The sequence below is a fragment of the Morus notabilis genome, unplaced genomic scaffold, assembly GCF_000414095.1.
Source record: "Morus notabilis unplaced genomic scaffold, ASM41409v2 Scaffold757, whole genome shotgun sequence".
Lineage (NCBI taxonomy): Eukaryota > Viridiplantae > Streptophyta > Magnoliopsida > Rosales > Moraceae > Morus > Morus notabilis.
In genome coordinates, this window is record NW_010363107.1 from 16,520 (window position 1) to 34,680 (window position 18,161).

At 31.9% G+C, this 18,161-nt stretch overlaps 1 protein-coding gene and 1 non-coding gene across 2 annotated transcripts; one reads left to right on the forward strand and one right to left on the reverse strand.

Moving 5' to 3' along the window:
• Positions 1-13,779: 13,779 nt before the first annotated feature.
• Positions 13,780-13,853, reverse strand: TRNAT-AGU. Its single transcript has one exon. It is a non-coding gene; the product is annotated as a tRNA-Thr (tRNA).
• A 372-nt stretch (positions 13,854-14,225) lies between these two features.
• On the forward strand, positions 14,226-17,469 carry LOC21388360 (protein DEHYDRATION-INDUCED 19 homolog 4). Its single transcript, XM_024169212.1, has 5 exons — positions 14,226-14,480; positions 14,611-14,750; positions 16,188-16,265; positions 16,601-16,860; positions 17,177-17,469. The coding sequence occupies exons 1-5, from the start codon at positions 14,417-14,419 to the stop codon at positions 17,280-17,282; spliced, it is 648 nt and encodes a 215-aa protein (XP_024024980.1). The 5' UTR covers positions 14,226-14,416; the 3' UTR covers positions 17,283-17,469.
• Positions 17,470-18,161: the final 692 nt, after the last annotated feature.

Sequence of the window (18,161 nt, forward strand, 5' to 3'; positions counted from 1 at the left end):
CAACTATATAATTTCTTTTTCTTTTTGGATAAAGAAAATATAATTTCCTTTTTTTCTTGTCCTATATAATTTCTTTTTATTAGTATCTGTAGCTCTCCCACTACGCCCCATGATATGTACCAACGCAACCATAATAAGGCTTAATCAAATGATTCATATTTTTTTATTAGAAAAAAAAAATCAAACTATGCATATGGGGAGACTTGAGAGGATTCTTTAAATGACATTGTTATGTATGTTGATTAAAATCACACTAGTGATAGCTGTAATCAATATGCCCCATCACAAATTTATTTTTAAAAAAATACACGAAAAAAAATATACAATATGTACTATAATATTTTAGATTGTCAGATAATATCACAGAATTATATCACAAAATGAAAAGGATATAATATCTTTTGTACCTGTCAAAAATTTTCAACTGTACAATTTTTTTATTACCAAAATAAGTTTTTTTTTTTTAATTTTCTTTGTGCATATAGGATTAAAATTTGAATAGTGAAGTTGGTGTGTAGCCTAGTGGTTGAAATGTTTGTGGAATTTCGTTATTCCTAGTATGTATGAATAAAGGCGGTCCTCAATAATTTTTGGTTTGTTCTTCAAACTTTAAATGCTTTCTATTTTTCTAAAAAATATATATCATTATTATTTTATAAAACTAACTTATTATTAATATAATGAGATGTAAGATTCAGAGTTTCAATCAATATTTTGGCAAACGGAGATGCACAATGCACTTTTTTAAGTTATAATAAAGAATTTAAGGGAGAACCCTTTTTCAGTTTGTATTAAAGTAAATGATTTTGCGTGGTTAAATTGAGAATTGACAAATGGTTGATAAAATAATATATTTTAAATTGCTTATATTTAAAAAAAAAAAAAAAGAAACCGTTTTGGTCTAATTTCATTGGTTTTTCAATATTGAATCAATTTTCTTCGAATTTTGTTATTCAGTGCCTGGTCTATTTCCAATATTTGGTCATTTCCACTTTTGCTTAGTTGACTAATTACATGTAAACATCACTCAAAGCCAACCAAATAATAGCCCAAATTAATTGGATTCCACACCTATGCCATATTTAAATTGAGGATGTAGCACGCAATATATTCATTGCAATACATATACATACATGTATTGGTCAAACTTGCAATTTCTTTATTACCCTAAAAAAAAAATCTTCAGAAACGAATTAAATCCAAAGCGTATTAACAACAAAATAACAAAAAAGTAAGCACAAAGCCAAAAAGTCCATCTTTCCCAAAATTAGTTGCGAATAATCTAGCTATTCTGAGCAATATTACTTACATATATTTATAAGTAAAAAATACAACACATATTTTTTTTAAGAAAAACCAAAATTGCTAAAGCAACAACTACTTTTATTGTGGGGGTGGGTTTGGTTCCATTTTCAGATCCCTAAGGAAAAATAAGAACACAAAAAAAAAAAAAAAAACACCTTTATAGTGAGACTCTTTAAAAAAAACTCATTAGTGAAACACTTTATTTTGACTGTTAAATTAAATTTTTAACAGTTAAATCCGTATAAATTTATATTAAAACAATGTTCCGCATAAAATTATTTTTTTAAAGATCAAATCGTTAAAAAATAATCTAACAGTTAAAACATGATATTCTATTAATAGATTTTTTTTAAAGAGTCTCACTATACCGCAAGCCAAAAAATAAAATAAAAGGTATTTTCATACTAAATTGTGGATAAATATTTATTTAAGAAGAATAAAAACAACTAATTACAAAAAAAAAAAAAAATCCTTCAAAAGTAAAGTGTCAACGTGGCTACAAATTCCACGCGTGAACGGCTCGGCCAAACGGAAACGGACAACCGTTGAAGCGTGAATTATGTGCCCTTCCTTTGAAGACAAACTAACGGCGTTAAGTCTAACTCCGTCAAAAGTTTATTTTATCTAATATATGTTTCTGCGTTCTGACCAGATTTTTGTTTTTGGGTGCCACGTCATCTACCCACTTCCCTTAGCCGACACATGGCATTTCCGCCGCATCACAGGATAAGGTCTCCTTGGCCTATAATGCTGGCCTCTTTTTATTTTATTTTTTCTTCTTCTTTTTCTTTTACTTTTCCCACCAAAATGAAGGTAAGTTTAATTGGATGAGAGTTGTGAGAATTTCTTTTCTTTTTTAAATAACTTAATAGAACGTTTTATTTGTTTTAAAAGATAATTATTAGCGTTGTTTGTGTCTCTTATTTCCTCCTTTAATAACGGAAATTACGGACCTACCAATAGAATGAAAACGAGATAACTAAATCCAATTTATTTATTTTTAATAAACCACACATCTAGCACCACATGAAAAGTATTTTGGTCGTGTTTAGAATTGATCCCGTTTTTATTTTTTACGTTTTTTAAGAAAGAAAAAATAAAAACGTTTTCAAAATAGCGTTTGACGCAATAAAAATAAAAAAACGAAAATGAAAACGATTTTTTTGTTTAGTGTAAAATGATAAAGAAATGAAAAACGATTTTTAATTGTTTTTCATTTTTTATTTTCGTTTTCTCCTCCCTCGAACAGAGAGAGAGACATTAATGAGTTTTTTTATACTGAAAATAATCTCTTGATAAAACTACCAAACATATTTTAAAAAATAATTTCTGCTTGAGATTAAAAACGTTTACATTTTCATTTTCATACAAAAAATAAAATTATTTTAGAACGAGTTCTAAATGCACCCTATAATTCATGCTTTATGTTTTTTTTTTATTATTTGACACATGAAAAACATGCTCTTTATCTATTATTTATTACTCATTCTTACATAAAAGTTCAAATTGATTCAATTTTATTAAACTATAGAGGTGACAAACGTTAGAGATTGGTCTTTGAATGGAAAAAACGACACTACCTTTTTATTATACTACTGAACTACTAATCACAAGTTTGATTCTATAAGAAAACGTACGATTACACTTCCTAAATTAGGAAATAAACAAAAATCTCAATTCTTCAAAGGATAATATTCCCCATCCACAAGAATAAACATTTTTTTTTTTTTTTTGGTCTTGAGGAAAGAAAAGAAAAACTAAAAATAATAATAATAATAATAAAAGAATCAGCATTGCTTTTCCACTGCAAGAAAAGCTGTGACCTTGCTAAAAGCACAGCAGCCTACTGAGACCCGTATATTCCCCTGCGACCTTTTCTGTATTACGATGAAAATATAGAAGCCTTTCACTGTCAAAAACCGTGCCTTTGAGACAATAGAGATAGATATATACAAACTAATAGATAACTATAAAAAAAAAAGGAGAATTTATTTTTGAGAGTTTATACATTTAGATTTAGATTTTTTATTTTTAATAAATAATTTTTTTATTAGTGTAATTATTTAATTAAAAAAATTATAAATTAAAAATAGAGGATAAAAATTTTAATTTATGTACTTTTAAAGAATATTTATTAAGATTATATGATATTATACATAGATATGTCGATATATATCCGGGCTTTTCTTTAATCTTTGTGATGAGATGTCCTTTAAACGTAATATACGTAATTATAAAAATGTAATAAGATAATTAGTCAACATAATATTAAAGTTAAAGAAAAGTAACACTAAAAATTTATTTATCTAAAGATTATGAGTGCGTTTAGTTGGAGAATTTATTCTCTGATTCGAATCATGATTTATGATTTGTTACAGTATTTTCTCTTATAAAAAATACACGTAAATCAAAAATAGTTATAATTCATAAACCAAACGTCTCATATATTATTTATCCCTAATGTTAATATTAAATTTAATAATTATCATGTTGTATATTTATAATTATTAGGGAATAAAGTTCCTGTAAAAAAGCCTATCGTTATATATATTTACGTCTAACCCAGCAACAACCATACCTCTACGCCTGAGTAAAAGAGAGCCCAAAGTTCAAGAAAACCCAGGGAAAGCCAATAACAAAACAAAATCAAAACCCCACTTACGAACAAAAGGTTGTGTAGAGATTTTTTTTTTTTTTTTTTTTTTTGGTTGCAGCTTTGGCTTTTGGCTTTTGGCTTCCCGAGCGAAAGCAAAGGGAAAAAGAGGGCATAGAAACGCTTCGGTTTCCAGAGGTTAATGATTTTATAATAATTGTTTATTGTATTTTTGGGTTCTTGGTTTTTAGCTTTTGACGGGGATTGGTTTGTGCTTTGCCGGGGGGGTATTCTTTTTAGGGCAAAAAGAGGGCAAAAAAATTTGTTATGGATTTTGTTGTAACGTGTGTTTGTGTTTTCACGCGCGTTATTAATAATCATTAATATGAGAGTTTGCTTTATATGAATGTGTTTTTTTTTTTTTTTTTTTTTTTTTTGGTGCTTTTCCACGTGGCACGTCGTGGAAGTTGGAGAAAAAATCCAAACCAACTTTTGCATAATATGATGAGTGTCATGCCATAACCCCCAAAGCTAAAAAACTAGTCACTTCTCCAATGAGAGGAGATAATAGATTATATAGGATAAGCCTAGCCAGTCATTTGTATTTTCACTTTCCCGGAAACTTTATCTAACCAAAAATTGTTTCCTTTGGACGAGGGAAAGTCCATTCAAACAAATCAAAAGAGTTGCAAACATTAATGTTATGTTTGGTAGGATATATAAAAAAGACGAAGGAAATAGAAGTAGAATATTTAAGTGAATGAAATAAAATAGTTTTTTTTTTCATGTTATTTGGTAGAAGAAAAAAAAAGTTAAATTTAAGTCATTTTATAATAATATCTTAATACAAATAAAAATATAATGAATGGTGAAGGTTAAAATTGTTATTTTACATCACATTTTTTTGTCAAATTTTTTTCCTCTTCTTTTCTTTCCAAAGTTGAAAGGATTAAAATTGGTGGGCCTCATAAATTTTTATTTTCCTTTCTTCTTCATTTCCTTTCTACCAAACAACTTAAGATTTTATTTTCCTCTATGAAATTCTTAATCTATTTTCTTTCCTCTCTCTTTTTCATCGTACCAAACACACTGTAATACACGAATGATGATAATACATAAGGAGACCCGATTCTAAATATAGGCTGGATCCATTAATAATTTCAAATGAAAACGTTTAACAACATCTCTATAATCGGTCAAAATTTCCAATCGACCAAAATTAAGAAATTTATACTACAAAGGCTACCCATAACATTGTATAAGAATAAATCTAACAGACTAAACACGCAATGAACTTTGAAGAATATGGAGACCACATTCATTATTACACAACTACAACAAAATCACTGGGATGTAAATGAATAGGACATTGAACAATAGCAGTGGGGAGTAATTCTTGTATGATCTATCATATTATATTATGACTTATATATATATATATATGATTTATTCTTCATTCTATTACAATTTGACATGAGAGAGAGAGAGAGAGAGAGAGAGAGAGAGAGAGAGAGAGAGAGAGAGAGAGAGAGAGAGAGAACATGAGTAATAAAAAAGTTGTGTATTTTTAAGTTTTTGATGAAGCAATCTACCTAATCATAGAGGCTACTCTTTTAGATTCACAATCGATACATATGTATGCAATATCTGGCTTTTGACCGGGAAAAAAAAATATTGCTTTTTAACCTTTTACATAAGTGATGGCATTAATAAGTAACATTGACCTTTCAAAAAATAAGTATTGAGATTTTTCTATTATTTAAAAAATTGTATACCCTACATTTTGACGGTATAAAGAAAATCATATTTTGTATTGTAAATTGTTGCACATTTATTCCTTGAGCATTTAACTTTTAATTTTTTTTTTACCGATTAAAAGACCTACACACCTTTAAAGAAAATTAAAAGTAAAAATTTCGCTATATTAATTTGCTATATATAACCATTAAATACCAATGTGGAATTGTGGGAAAAATGATAATAGTATTGGAAAAATGACCTCTCTATACAAGGAACAAATATTTTTACTTTATTCTTCTTCCTCTCTTATTGTATTTGGTAAAAATATCTATTTTCTTTTTTCTTTTCCATATATATTACCTCTCCATCCTTTATATTTCCTCTATCTTTTACCATAATCTTAAAGTTGGTCTCCGTTATTACTATTGATCTAATGGTGAATAATGCGTTGAAGTTGCCATCGATATCACACCGACACCTTAAGATTTATTTTCCAGCAATATATTATGTACGTGGAAATATATTTTCTCCAATACTTTCTTTTTCTTTTTGGAATCATAATTATTATTTTTTTTTTTATTTGAGGGAGTAGTTATTTTCCAGCAATATATTGTGTATATGCGTTGACCTAATGGTGAAGAACTATGATCTCAAAAGAGGAAAAAAAAATACTGGAAATTAATTGTAATTATCATTTAAAAAAAAGATTAGAAATTAATTGTAATAATTATTTTCTTTTTAACTAACGATAAAAGGGGGGGTTTTTTTTTCTTCCATTTTTTCTATCAGCTGAAAGTGATATAAAGGCTTACTTGTTAGTTGTTACTCATCCATTGCACAACATATTCACTGATTTTCACAATAATATACTCCCATAATACAAACCATATTATCACTAACATCAAAATCATTGTGAGCATACCCCTTTCAGCATCATTGCCTTTAGTCTCGAGTACTTCATTCATTGGGAAGAAATTATCTTTAGTGCCCCCCAAGGTGTCATTATTTCGTGTAAATTTGAATTACATAAATTACTAATTTAATTGTGCATAATTATGTAAATTTCTAGAAGAAAAGAAACTTCACTTCAATAGATATATATATATATGACCGTTTATTTTACTGATTTGAATTTTTAATTCGAATTAAGATATGACTTTATCTGATAATTTTTTACTGTAATAAAAAAATTAAATTAAATTTTTTTAAAATTTTTTATTATTATAATAAAACTTGAATTAATAAAATAAATGGGACATACATATTTATATGTATTTATATAGACACACATATCGATCATGGAAACAAAAAGCATTGCTTACTTACATTTCATCAAAAAAGAGAGAGAGCTTACTTCCAAATTTTGTCTTTTGCAACAAAACAAAACTAGTAAATGTTAACTTAGGCCTAAGCCAAAATTGTACAAATTTTCCAAGTACAGGTACTTTAAGAAAAGCGTGAAAGAACATAATTCGTAGTACATTAAATATCATATTTTAATTTCTCCCGGACAAACTCGAATATAGCAAGCATTAATACTAATACATGTGTATATATATATATATGAATTGTGTTGGCACTATCAAAAATGGTAGTTGTATAATTTTATATAAAAATTGTATATTTATATATAAATTATATATATTTACATATAAAATTGTGTATATTTAACATAAAATATAATAAATCAGTCAATATATATTTTTATGTTATGTGTTCATTAATTACTATAAAAAATACATATTTTGAGGATTAATATACATTATCGTTTCTTATAACTTAACATACACAGCTTTACATGTAAATATACACGATTTATATGTAAATATACACAATTTATACATAATTATACAACTATCATTCTGGTAGACACTTTTCAAATGCCTGACCAGAGACATTGCCTATATATATATTACTATGCAACATGTATATATAACGAATTTTTTCTTCTTAATTTCTTGAAATTATTTTTAAAAACAACTTACTGAAAACGCTGCCTAACAAGACTTATATTTTAAGTCCAGTGCCTTTGTCTAATCTTTGAATTTGAATGATTATGGGACAAGATACAAATAATATACAGTTTTAAATTGTTAAATTACGTTAATTATATTCAATCATTAGTGAATTTAATAAAGTTATAACAGTTTAATATCCCTATGGGTATACTATATCATAAAAATTAAAATTAAAATTCAAAAAGAAATTTACTTTATTTTGTATTGTACAAAATATAAAATCAGATAAATTAAAATTTACAAATATTTTCAATCCCTCCGTTTACAGCAGGATCCAGCTAGCTATACTACAACCGGAGGAAACAAGGGACCCACATAGGAAGATAGGGGACTCACTGAGTTTGGGAAAAATACTGGACCCCACATACCCACTTTTCAACCGTCCACGTCAGCAGCTAGAAAGGTGAGAGAGAGAGCGGCAAACAACAGACGTGACGTGTTGGACCATCTTCAAGCTCAAGAAATCGAAGTGACACGTGTTGGTGTCCGTAGTGCGACGGTGGGCCCCTCCCGAAGTGTTAGTGGACCAACGCGGGAAGGGGATTGGGCCGGGCCCATCAACAACTCATCAGTTTTGTGGAAAAGAAACCGGCTCGTGGGCCCACCTCATAACGTACGTGCGCGTCTCATACAAGTCGCCATCAAAACCCACGGAAATGAAAGTGAAAAATCACAAGACAAGGGTGGGAAGAAGAGAAGGGAGTTTTGGTGGGGGGCTTTTGCTTTTGGGTGGTGCAAAACAAAGTAGGTGGCGCCGAGAGTAGGTTGGGAGTCATTTTGTGAGGGTGGGAAATTCTAAGCTCTCTCTCTCTCTCTCTCTCTCTCTCTCTATATATCTATATATGTATATACACAAATATACGTATGTAATATGGTATATATGCATGAGTTGCCTATATCAATTCTTACATATAGGGATAATCATTGTGTAGTATGGCTTTCTAAGTAAAAATCAAATAGTACTTGATTGGTCTTTTGTCTTGTGTGTGTGTGTTTTTTTTTTTTTTTTTTTCGGGTTAACAAGTTTGGTGACAAAATATTAGATATTTAAACGGTAGAATTATTTTATTCATGTTACTTTGATGTATGGTAGCGATATTGTGTGACTCATGCTTATCAACGTGAAAAATGAATATTGTACCAATAGCAAATGTCAATAACACAACTATCTAGTGTATATATATATGATCCTTTCAATTGTTGTATACAAATCAATCATTGTAGTGTGTATATATATCTTTATAAACAAAAACCAACAACACTCTTATTGGTCCGGTTAGCGTTCGGCCGGAGTTGTTCAAAAAGTTAGGCCTGTATATATATATGAGTATCCCTTTTGTTGTATACAAATCAATCATTGTAGTGTGTATATATATATCTTTATAAGCAAAAACCAACAACATTCTTATTGGTCCGGTTAGCGTTCGGCCGGAGTTGTTCAAAAAGTTAGGCCGAACCGACATGTTCAGCCGGTTAAAAGATTAAGCCGAGCTACCCCGTTGAGCCTTAAAACCCGCACTAGTTCGGCTCCTTTTGGTTCGGCTCGGTTTGGCATTTTTCAACATCTTCGCCATGAAAGATGGCAACTAATGAGTTCTAATGCGAGAAACAATTTGCTAGGAACACCGGCAATCAAGAGGGAAGACGATCGAGGCCTTAGAAAAGGTTAGAAATGGAAAGAAGAAATAAAAGTGATGCTTTATGTGAAAGGTGAAAAGAAAGTGATGGAATTGGAAAGGGTGGCTGCCACGTGCAGTGAGGAAGAGAAGAATAAGCGTACGTTTAGTTCATGAATTTATAATTATGATTCAGAATTATTTTTAATTTATGTGTATTTTTTTATAGAAAAAATATTATAACGATTCACGAATTATGATTCAAACCATCGTACCAATAGGAGTCTGAGGTCACGATAACAGTTGTCCTACATTAATTCATTTGAAAATAAAAGGCTGCAACTAATTAATAATTGAAAACAATACTCGGTCGGGGTTGGGGTTCTCGGAGAATAAAAACGTCAAACCACAAGCCGAGACGAAGACCTCGGTTATGCATTTTTTATGACCGAAAAAAAAAAAAAAAACATGCTAATTTCATAGTGTGAGTATCCCTTTGATTGGTCTTTTGTTTTTTGAATTTTAGGTTGAAAAAGCTTAATGGGTCCTTATTATTTGGTAAATATCAAGTGCTCTAATGGTAGATTTGCGTTGTTGATGTATTGGTAGGGATAGTCGACCTGAAAGCTCACGTGGATCTTATTGAGAAACGAATACTAATGAATAATAAAAAATGGACAATCGTATTGTATCTATTATTAATACGATTTTACATTTAAAATTTAAATCAACCTATGAAGTTTTTAAGTATGTTTCGCAACTAAGTAATAAAAAAATAAAATTTAAATTTTTGTGAGAAAAAACACTGTTAATAATAGAATTTGAGTTGAAAAAAAAACAAGCCCTTTTTGATGTTATTTGACGCTGTCTAATTAAACATTGTCATATTATAGTGCAAGATCTAAATATTATTGATTTTCATGATCTTCACAAGATGTCATTGTTCAACATATGGCTGGGATAAAGACTTTGTTGAACTATACTTCTACAGCTACTAAAGAGTGATGATTAGTTAAGAATAACGGTTGTGAAATTCTCATCGTCATGGACAAACATTTTTCCCATCACAAGATGAATACAAAAGCTCAATTTGGGGTATGAAAGTTTGCACACAATGCGAATTTCCTTTGGTGGCTCGGCACTTTACTATCATCTTTATGCTTTTTTCCTTTTTTTACCATATTTGGGAACACTAGTCCTAAGAATTACAATCCAAAGAATTATTGATGTGAAGCTGGGGAACTACCTGTCAAGAAAGTAAAGAGTGGTATCCTATGGTACAACTTGGACTTGTGGATCATTCTAGCCCAACAAAATATATAAAAAAAAAAATTAAAAACCAAAAAATAAATAAAAAATAAGAAAAAAAGGGTGAGGCTAATGGATCCATGAGTACCTTTGCCAGGCTTGCAAGCAACTAGGTCCAGCCAATTTGATAGTCTGAAATTAAATTGAGAATTCATTTATTTACTGTGTTTAAATTTATAATTTTAGTTTAAATTTTAAATATTAAAATTAAAAATCATTAATTTAAATAGATAAACTAAACATATCCTCACTTTTAGAGGTACAACCCAAGAATGTTTATTTGATAATAAAATTAAAAGAAAAAAAAATTTATAAGTTTGAGATTTTTACCAATCATATCCACATAACTACACTCATGCATGCATCCAAACCATATATGGTACTTACTAGTCCTAGGGAAGGGTTACCACAGCACACCTCCCTAGGCCACAAGTACCACTTATTCTTTTCAAATTTACCCATTTTAACATGTTTGTCCATAATTATTGGCCATGATGACAGCCAAGAACTTCTATTTGGTCCAAATAAATTGTGACATAAATGATGATGAAAAATAATGCAATGGGTTCGTACAAAAAAAAAAAAAAAAAAAAAAACTCAATTTGTGATTTTGAGGATTCATTTAGATTGCTTGATACCAAAATGATGATATATATTCACCAATGCATGGGATATTGGGTCAAATAGATGTATTTTCAAGAAAGAGGAGAGGGTATGGAAGAGCTCTAAGCATGAACTTTCCTCAAAGTTGACAACTAGAAGTCATGTGAATTATGGGAGTAACGTTTCCATCATGTGCCCATGTCTATTGATACATTTTGGACGGCAAGAATTTTAATTTTCTCACGTGGGCATTACATTGAAAAAAGAAAGAGAACAAGAAAATGGTCATCATTGTGAAAGCTTAATGAAATGGAAGATTTTTTTCCTCTTTCTGTCTTTATCTCTACTTAAAACACATGGAGATGAATTCAAATAGCTTAGTTTTATATTATGTAATCCATTTGAATATCATTGCAAGTTTGAATTGAGGAAAAAAAAAGAAAAAGAAAAAAAGAGGAGTTTCAATGTACATACAACACTTAAATGATATTTAAATGGGTAATATACCTAGGTGAATGAGATAAAATAGTTTTCTCTCGTGTTATTTAGTAGAAGAGAAAGAAAAGTGAAAAGAAAATGTCAAATTTAAGACATTTAATGCTTCATCTTTTTACCTCTTATTTTGTTATTTTACATCTTATTTTTTTTGTCAAATTTTGTTCCTCATCTTTTCTTCTCAAAGTTAGAATGATTAAAAATTGGTGAGCCCCATGAATTTTTATTATCTTTTTTTCCTCATTTTTTCTCAACCAAACAACCTAAAATTCCATTTTCCTCTATAAAATCCTTATTCTATTTTTTTTTTTTTTTTTCTCTTTTCCACCCTACCAAACACACGGTAAGGATTGGGGGTTCTCTACAACTACACGTGTTGATAGTGTAAGATAGACGTGTAAAATGGTGCAAGTTGACACTTTCTTGAGCGAAAAGGAGTTTGGAATGAAGTTCCTTGCATTGCCAACTTTGTTCAATCTGCAAGTTGCAACCTTATTGGAGTCAGCATCATAAAGTGAAGCAGCAACTATTGAAAGGAATAAACTATATCTTGTTTCTTTCTTTCTTTTTATATATCTATATCTATATATACATATAGTGTATATACATATATATATATATATATTTGTGTCAATTTCTTATGCTTTTGGATTTTGATTAGTGATTGAAGGAATGAAATAAATTAAGCAGGCATGAGTTGGTTTACACACCAAATCAAGTGCACGTGGCATAATTTTAATTTTATTTTATAAGACTAGCGTATGATATTATTGCACATGGTTCTAACACAATTAGGATATTCTTCTGATGCTTTTCCAGGAAGCACCAAACGGTCTCCCACTATGAATCTTGACTCTGCAGGTTATTTAGTGGGCCGGGCCTCAACTTCTAGGCCCACTAACTGAGAGTACACACATGGACTGGGCTTAGGTTAAACATCTAATTCTGGTCAACACTAACACACTCATTACTATTTTCCCTCTTTGTTTGCTCTAATATTTCATGTTCATACCACTCTTCTCGAGTTATTTGGTAGTCTTTTAGTGATGATATGCAAATATCGTGCCTTGCAGGCCAGATTATGAGGATAAGTTCTTATAAGGTTATACTCCTTTTGTAGTTTTTGGACGTAAAAGTTCTTTTAACCTCTTCAAAATACTCGTGTGGAACCACTCAACAAGATGTTCCAACTTCTCATGTTCATGGTATAACAATTAGGGGTGACAATTCGTGTCACGTGTCATATTTTGATTGTTTCTTTTTAAATTTACTGTCAACCTAAACACGATCCGTGACACGAAATTTTTTAAAAACCGCAACACGAACACGACACACGACCACTTTACGGGTTGACACGACACGACACGAAAATGACCCGTGAACCCGAATTGACACGAAAATTGTATATTTTTATTTAGTTTTTTACATATTAGAAATAACTTAAAATTCATAACACACTAAAATACAATAACATCCATTGAAATTAAGTAAATAATAATATAAGATTTTAAGTATAACTATCATGATATCACAAGTTCAAAATAAAATAAAAAATATGTAATGAAAAATATGTATTTTTTAGTTTTTTACGAGTTTCGTGTTGTGTTCGGGTTAGGCGGGTCTAACTTGAAATTGACCCGTATTTTTCGTGTCAATTTCAGGTCGACTCAAACCTCTTTTTTTTTTTTTCCAGCCATAACCCATTTTTTATCAACTCTAACCCATAAAATTCGTGTCTTTTTTAAGTTCGTGACCCATATTGCCGGCCCTAATAACAACCCACATTGTAGTAGAGGTTCCAAGCTATGGTGTTATTTACATTTTTTTTTTCAGGTTTTGCCTTTTTTGACGTTTTGTCCACATAGCTTATTGAATTAGTATAAAGATGTGAGAGCCTGCTCGTAAAGAAATTAGGAAGAATATGAGATTTTAGTAATAACTTTTATGGTAGTGTATGAAAAACTATTTTACTACAGTTATTATCTCGGAAATGTGAGACTAGGATAAGATTTTGTTAAATGCACGTGCTATTTTAAAAACCCAACTTTCAGAAACACTCGGTGCTTGCAATGTGAAAAACTGAAAACAAAATGTAAAATTGTGCTCTCGTTGAGAGTCGAACTCAAGACCTCCCGCTTACTAAACGGGTGCTCTAACCAACTGAGCTACGAGAGCTGGTTGAGACCAACTTTGCATCTAATTGAATTAATTACATAGTTTTATATCTTAACTGTTACATAAACGACATGTTTTTGTTTGCTTTTGGGGATAATCAATCACATCATCACATGTTTTGTGCAACCAATAAAATAGAGGATTAAAATATGAGAAACCGCAAGAAGACACGCGACCAATCAAATCATTCGGGGTGACGTAGTAAATTCCCCTGCGGGTGATGCAATCAATCCTCTTTAATTTCCCTGACCGCCTTTGCCGTGGCAGTTAGGGGCAGTCCCGTAGTTTAACCGAAAACGCGTGGGCATTTTGGTCCAAAAAGGGGCACTATAAATACCTGAACGCCCACCAAAACTTTGGTAGAGAGTTTCTTCTCCACTCTCTCTCACAAACAGAATTTCCTCGTTCCTTCCTCACTTCCGTCTTCCTAGGGTTTCGATTTCCCCTTTTCTCTGTAAATTTCCTCGGACTGAGTTTGCAATAAAGCTGCGAAATTCGGCTCCGGCGTTACCCATTCGACGATTCTCTTCGGAGTTTTCTTTGTTTCTTTCTTTCAGGTTCAAATGGACTCCGATTCGTGGAACACTCGTTTCTCCACTTCCTCGAGGCGGTACCAGTCCCGATCAGGTTTAATTTCTCGAAATTATACGATTTTCTGGTTGTTTCCCTGGAAATTGAAGTGAATTTTTGCTCTTTTTTGAGCTCTGAGGTGTTGATCGGGGATTTAAGACTCACTGGTGAACTTGTGGAATTGCAGATCTGTATCGACATGAAGAGACCGACGGCGATGATGAGTTGAAGGCGGAGTTTCTCTGCCCGTTCTGCGCCGAGGATTTTGACGTCGTCGGGCTCTGTTGCCACATCGATGAGGAGCATCCAGTGGAAGCTAAGAATGGGGTATTGTTTTGTTTTGCATAATTTTTCCTTTTTTTTTTTCAATAAAGTTTTGGATGATAAAGTTTTTTGGCTTTGGACAGAGAGATTGGAATGTGTCATCAAACAATTGTTTGAGTGTTAAAATATGAAAATTCGTATTAAATGGACTTCACAAGCGCTGCAGCGACAAAAGAGACGCTGCAGTGGACAAATTGCACAAAGTTGTGCAGTTTGGTACGGCCAAACCCGCTGCAGCGCCAACTTTAGGCGCTGCAGTGGAAATGTTTTGCGCTGCAGCGTGAAACTGCGCGCTGCACCTCGGGCCTGTTTGGCTCTGTCCCGAGCGCTGCAGCGGGAAAAACACCCGCTGCAGCGCCAATTCTGCAGAAATCATACATGAATTTGTGTTTTGTGATATGAACGATTCGAACATTTGCATCCATTAGTGATGCATCCATTAGTGATATATTTTCACATATATCTGAACACTTATTAGTAATAGATATAACTATTGTAATAGGTGTATTAATCCATGAAGAGATACCTATTGTAATTGGTGTACCTCTATGTGAATGATTGTAATGTTTGAAAAGGATTCATTCATTCATGAAATAACACATCTGTCTTTATTAATTCTCCAGAATATTTATAGACTTATTTAATGTTCTGAAACACAATATTATTACTAGATATTGTGTTCAAGGATTTGTTGTATCTTGAGGGTAATGTGCAATAGAAACTTATTAACAAACTGTAAGAAGTGAGTGCAAATAAAACTTTAAAAGAAAGTATTCCTATACGCCTCAAACTCTCTTGTTTTCTGCATTCTTTTCGTCCTTTACACTCAAATTGTCCAACATAGTTTTCTTCATGTATGTGTATTTTTGCTTTTTGTTTTGTAATTACATGAAGTTAAATTAGTGTGAATATTTACTTTGTATTTTGGTGGGTTTAGGTTTTTCGCTTTTTTATAGTGTTCTATTTTGTAAGTTTTTAGCATATCCGAATGTGTAGAATCTCTGTATACTGTTTGGATTGTAGCTGTTCTGTTGCTTGGATTCTTTTTTTTTTTGATAACGAGTACTGAAGAACTCTTGTTAAAAAAAAAAAAAAAAAAAACTAGAGTCATATTGGGGTTTGTGGAACCAACACAACAATGTGGGTTTGTGGAACCAACACAACAATGCTTAAAATGTTTTAGAAAGTTTGTGGAAGTCATTGAACTTGTTGATTTATGGCAGACACTGAATGTTGTCTAGGTTTTAACCACTTATTAGTTGGTATGATAGTATCATTTATTGAATTATGGGTTTGAGTTGCTTTTTGGGAGTTTACTGGGGGAAGTGATCATTTTGCTGTTTTTCGCTATCTGCTTTTATTCCTTTAGATCCTAATATTGCTTTTGACTTGCATGATGTTCTGCTCATAGGCAATATTGTTTGAATGTAAATCTTTCAGGTATGCCCGGTGTGCGCAAAGAGGGTCGGGTCTGATCTAGTTAGTCATGTTACCACACAACATGGAAGTTTATTAAAGATATCCTTTATGCAAAAGTGTTTCTAGTTACAGTTTTTGATTGTGTTCTTGTTTTGATATGGTTTATCATGTTTGTGCTACCTTGCAAGGTTTAGTTGAACATTGTCTGATCCATAGTCGTTTACTTGTTTTCTATAGATTCTATCTTTGTGTCCCTCCTATTTGGCCTCTACAGTGACATGATTGAAAGCTTGAAAGCTCTTGTTTTCCTTTAGAATAATTACGTCAAGGTTGTACTTGAGCTTCTACACTGGAGGTCTCTATATTCATTGGTTTACTGCTACTATCTGCTTTATATATATGCTTGAGCGCTGTGTTCCTTGACCATACATCACGTGCAGCGCAAAAGGAAGTTTCGCAGGAATGGGTCAGGTTTGACATTTTCTTTACTGAGGAAAGAATTGCGAGAAGGATATTTACAAGCCCTCCTTGGTGGTTCTTCCCTTAATTATACTGGAAATTCAGAACCCGATCCTTTGATATCTTCATTTATGTGTAACGCACCTCCTGTTGATCAACCTGTAAGTGTAGAACCTCATCCTCCAGTTGAAGAACGCTCAGTGAAAGATCTATCAGAGCAAGAGTTTGGCGAAAGGTATGAACACTGACATAACTAGTTAAACTCTTTCTTCGATGGCATTTACTTGGTGTGAAAGAACGATGAAAAGGAACTGTGCTTAGCAAGTCTTGCATAAAAAATGATGCAAGGGGCTTTTCCTTTGGAAGTCTTTCATCAATGTAAAGGAGCTGAAAGTTGGTTGAGAAGGGATGTGCTTGTTTGAGCTAACTAGCTTAAGCTGCTAGCAATTCCTCTCTCTAGCTCTCACGCTGCATAGTCGCACGCTATCCAATGTGTTTCTGGTGAATTCGCGCCAATGTTCAAGCAAATTTGACACTGTTGTGTTGTGCAGAAATGTCCAACAGCCGCCGCTCTCACACAAGGAGCAGGAGGAGACGGTTCGGAAGTGCGAGTTCGTACAAGGGTTGTTGTTGTCCACCATCCTTGATGACTTATGAGCTAGCAGATATCCATTCAAAACTGGAGTTTGATGCATTAAAAGGTTGGAAGGGGGTCTCTGCTAATCTCGCGGCATTGGTGATAGTTAGGTCCGAGGAGCTATCTATAAAACTATTATTGTATTTAGAGTTTTATGTGCATAATGGAAAGATGGAAGTTTGTCTCATGCTGTTATTCTCTCCAAAACCGGGATATATGTGTGTGTGTGTGTATATATATATGCATGCATGTATACCGTAGTATTATATGATAGTAATGCTCAGGCCCTCAATCAAAGAGACAAATATTGATAATTTAAATCTAAAAATATTTTGATAGATAAAAATAGAGAAATTTTCGCGAGGATCATCATCATTTAATATTAATTTATTATGATTATTATTATTATTTTTATCATTTTAAGGAAATACTGTTGCCATTTTCATCTTTGCGCTCAATTCCATGGGAAAATTAAGTTGCACGAGGATGGTATTTTAAGAACTAAATAAGAACACTAACAACTTAGGTCGTAACATTTCTAACATGGAAGAGAGAGAGAGAGAGGGAGAGAGAGAGAGTCGTTCCAACATAAAAGTAGGATATCCTTTTCTACTCATTTTGGTGGGAAATGTCGACCCAAATAATGATATCACCTTTGAAATAAAAAACCATTTATGTGTTGAAGGTACCTAAAACATTGTCGGTGAAGTTGGAAATAAAAAGCCTGGTAAAGAGGAGAGAAATAAGGGCATCACGAAAAGAAATTCAACTCAACTAGTAGTAGGGGGTGTAAGAATTAGCCCTGAACCCAAATCGATCATACTCGAGTAATTCAAATTTTTTTTTTTCAAATAGTGTCAACCCGCAATTTGCAGGTAGGGGTGCGGGTTGGGCCTCCA

Excerpts from the sequence above, each read along its gene's own strand:
- LOC21388360 (XM_024169212.1), top strand. The coding sequence starts at position 14,417 with ATGGACTCCGATTCGTGGAACACTCGTTTCTCCACTTCCTCGAGGCGG. Across the intron at positions 16,266-16,600 it reads AACATGGAAGTTTATTAAAG|GTGCAGCGCAAAAGGAAGTT; the intron begins ATATCCTTTATG and ends ACCATACATCAC. Across the intron at positions 16,861-17,176 it reads GAGCAAGAGTTTGGCGAAAG|AAATGTCCAACAGCCGCCGC; the intron begins GTATGAACACTG and ends TGTGTTGTGCAG.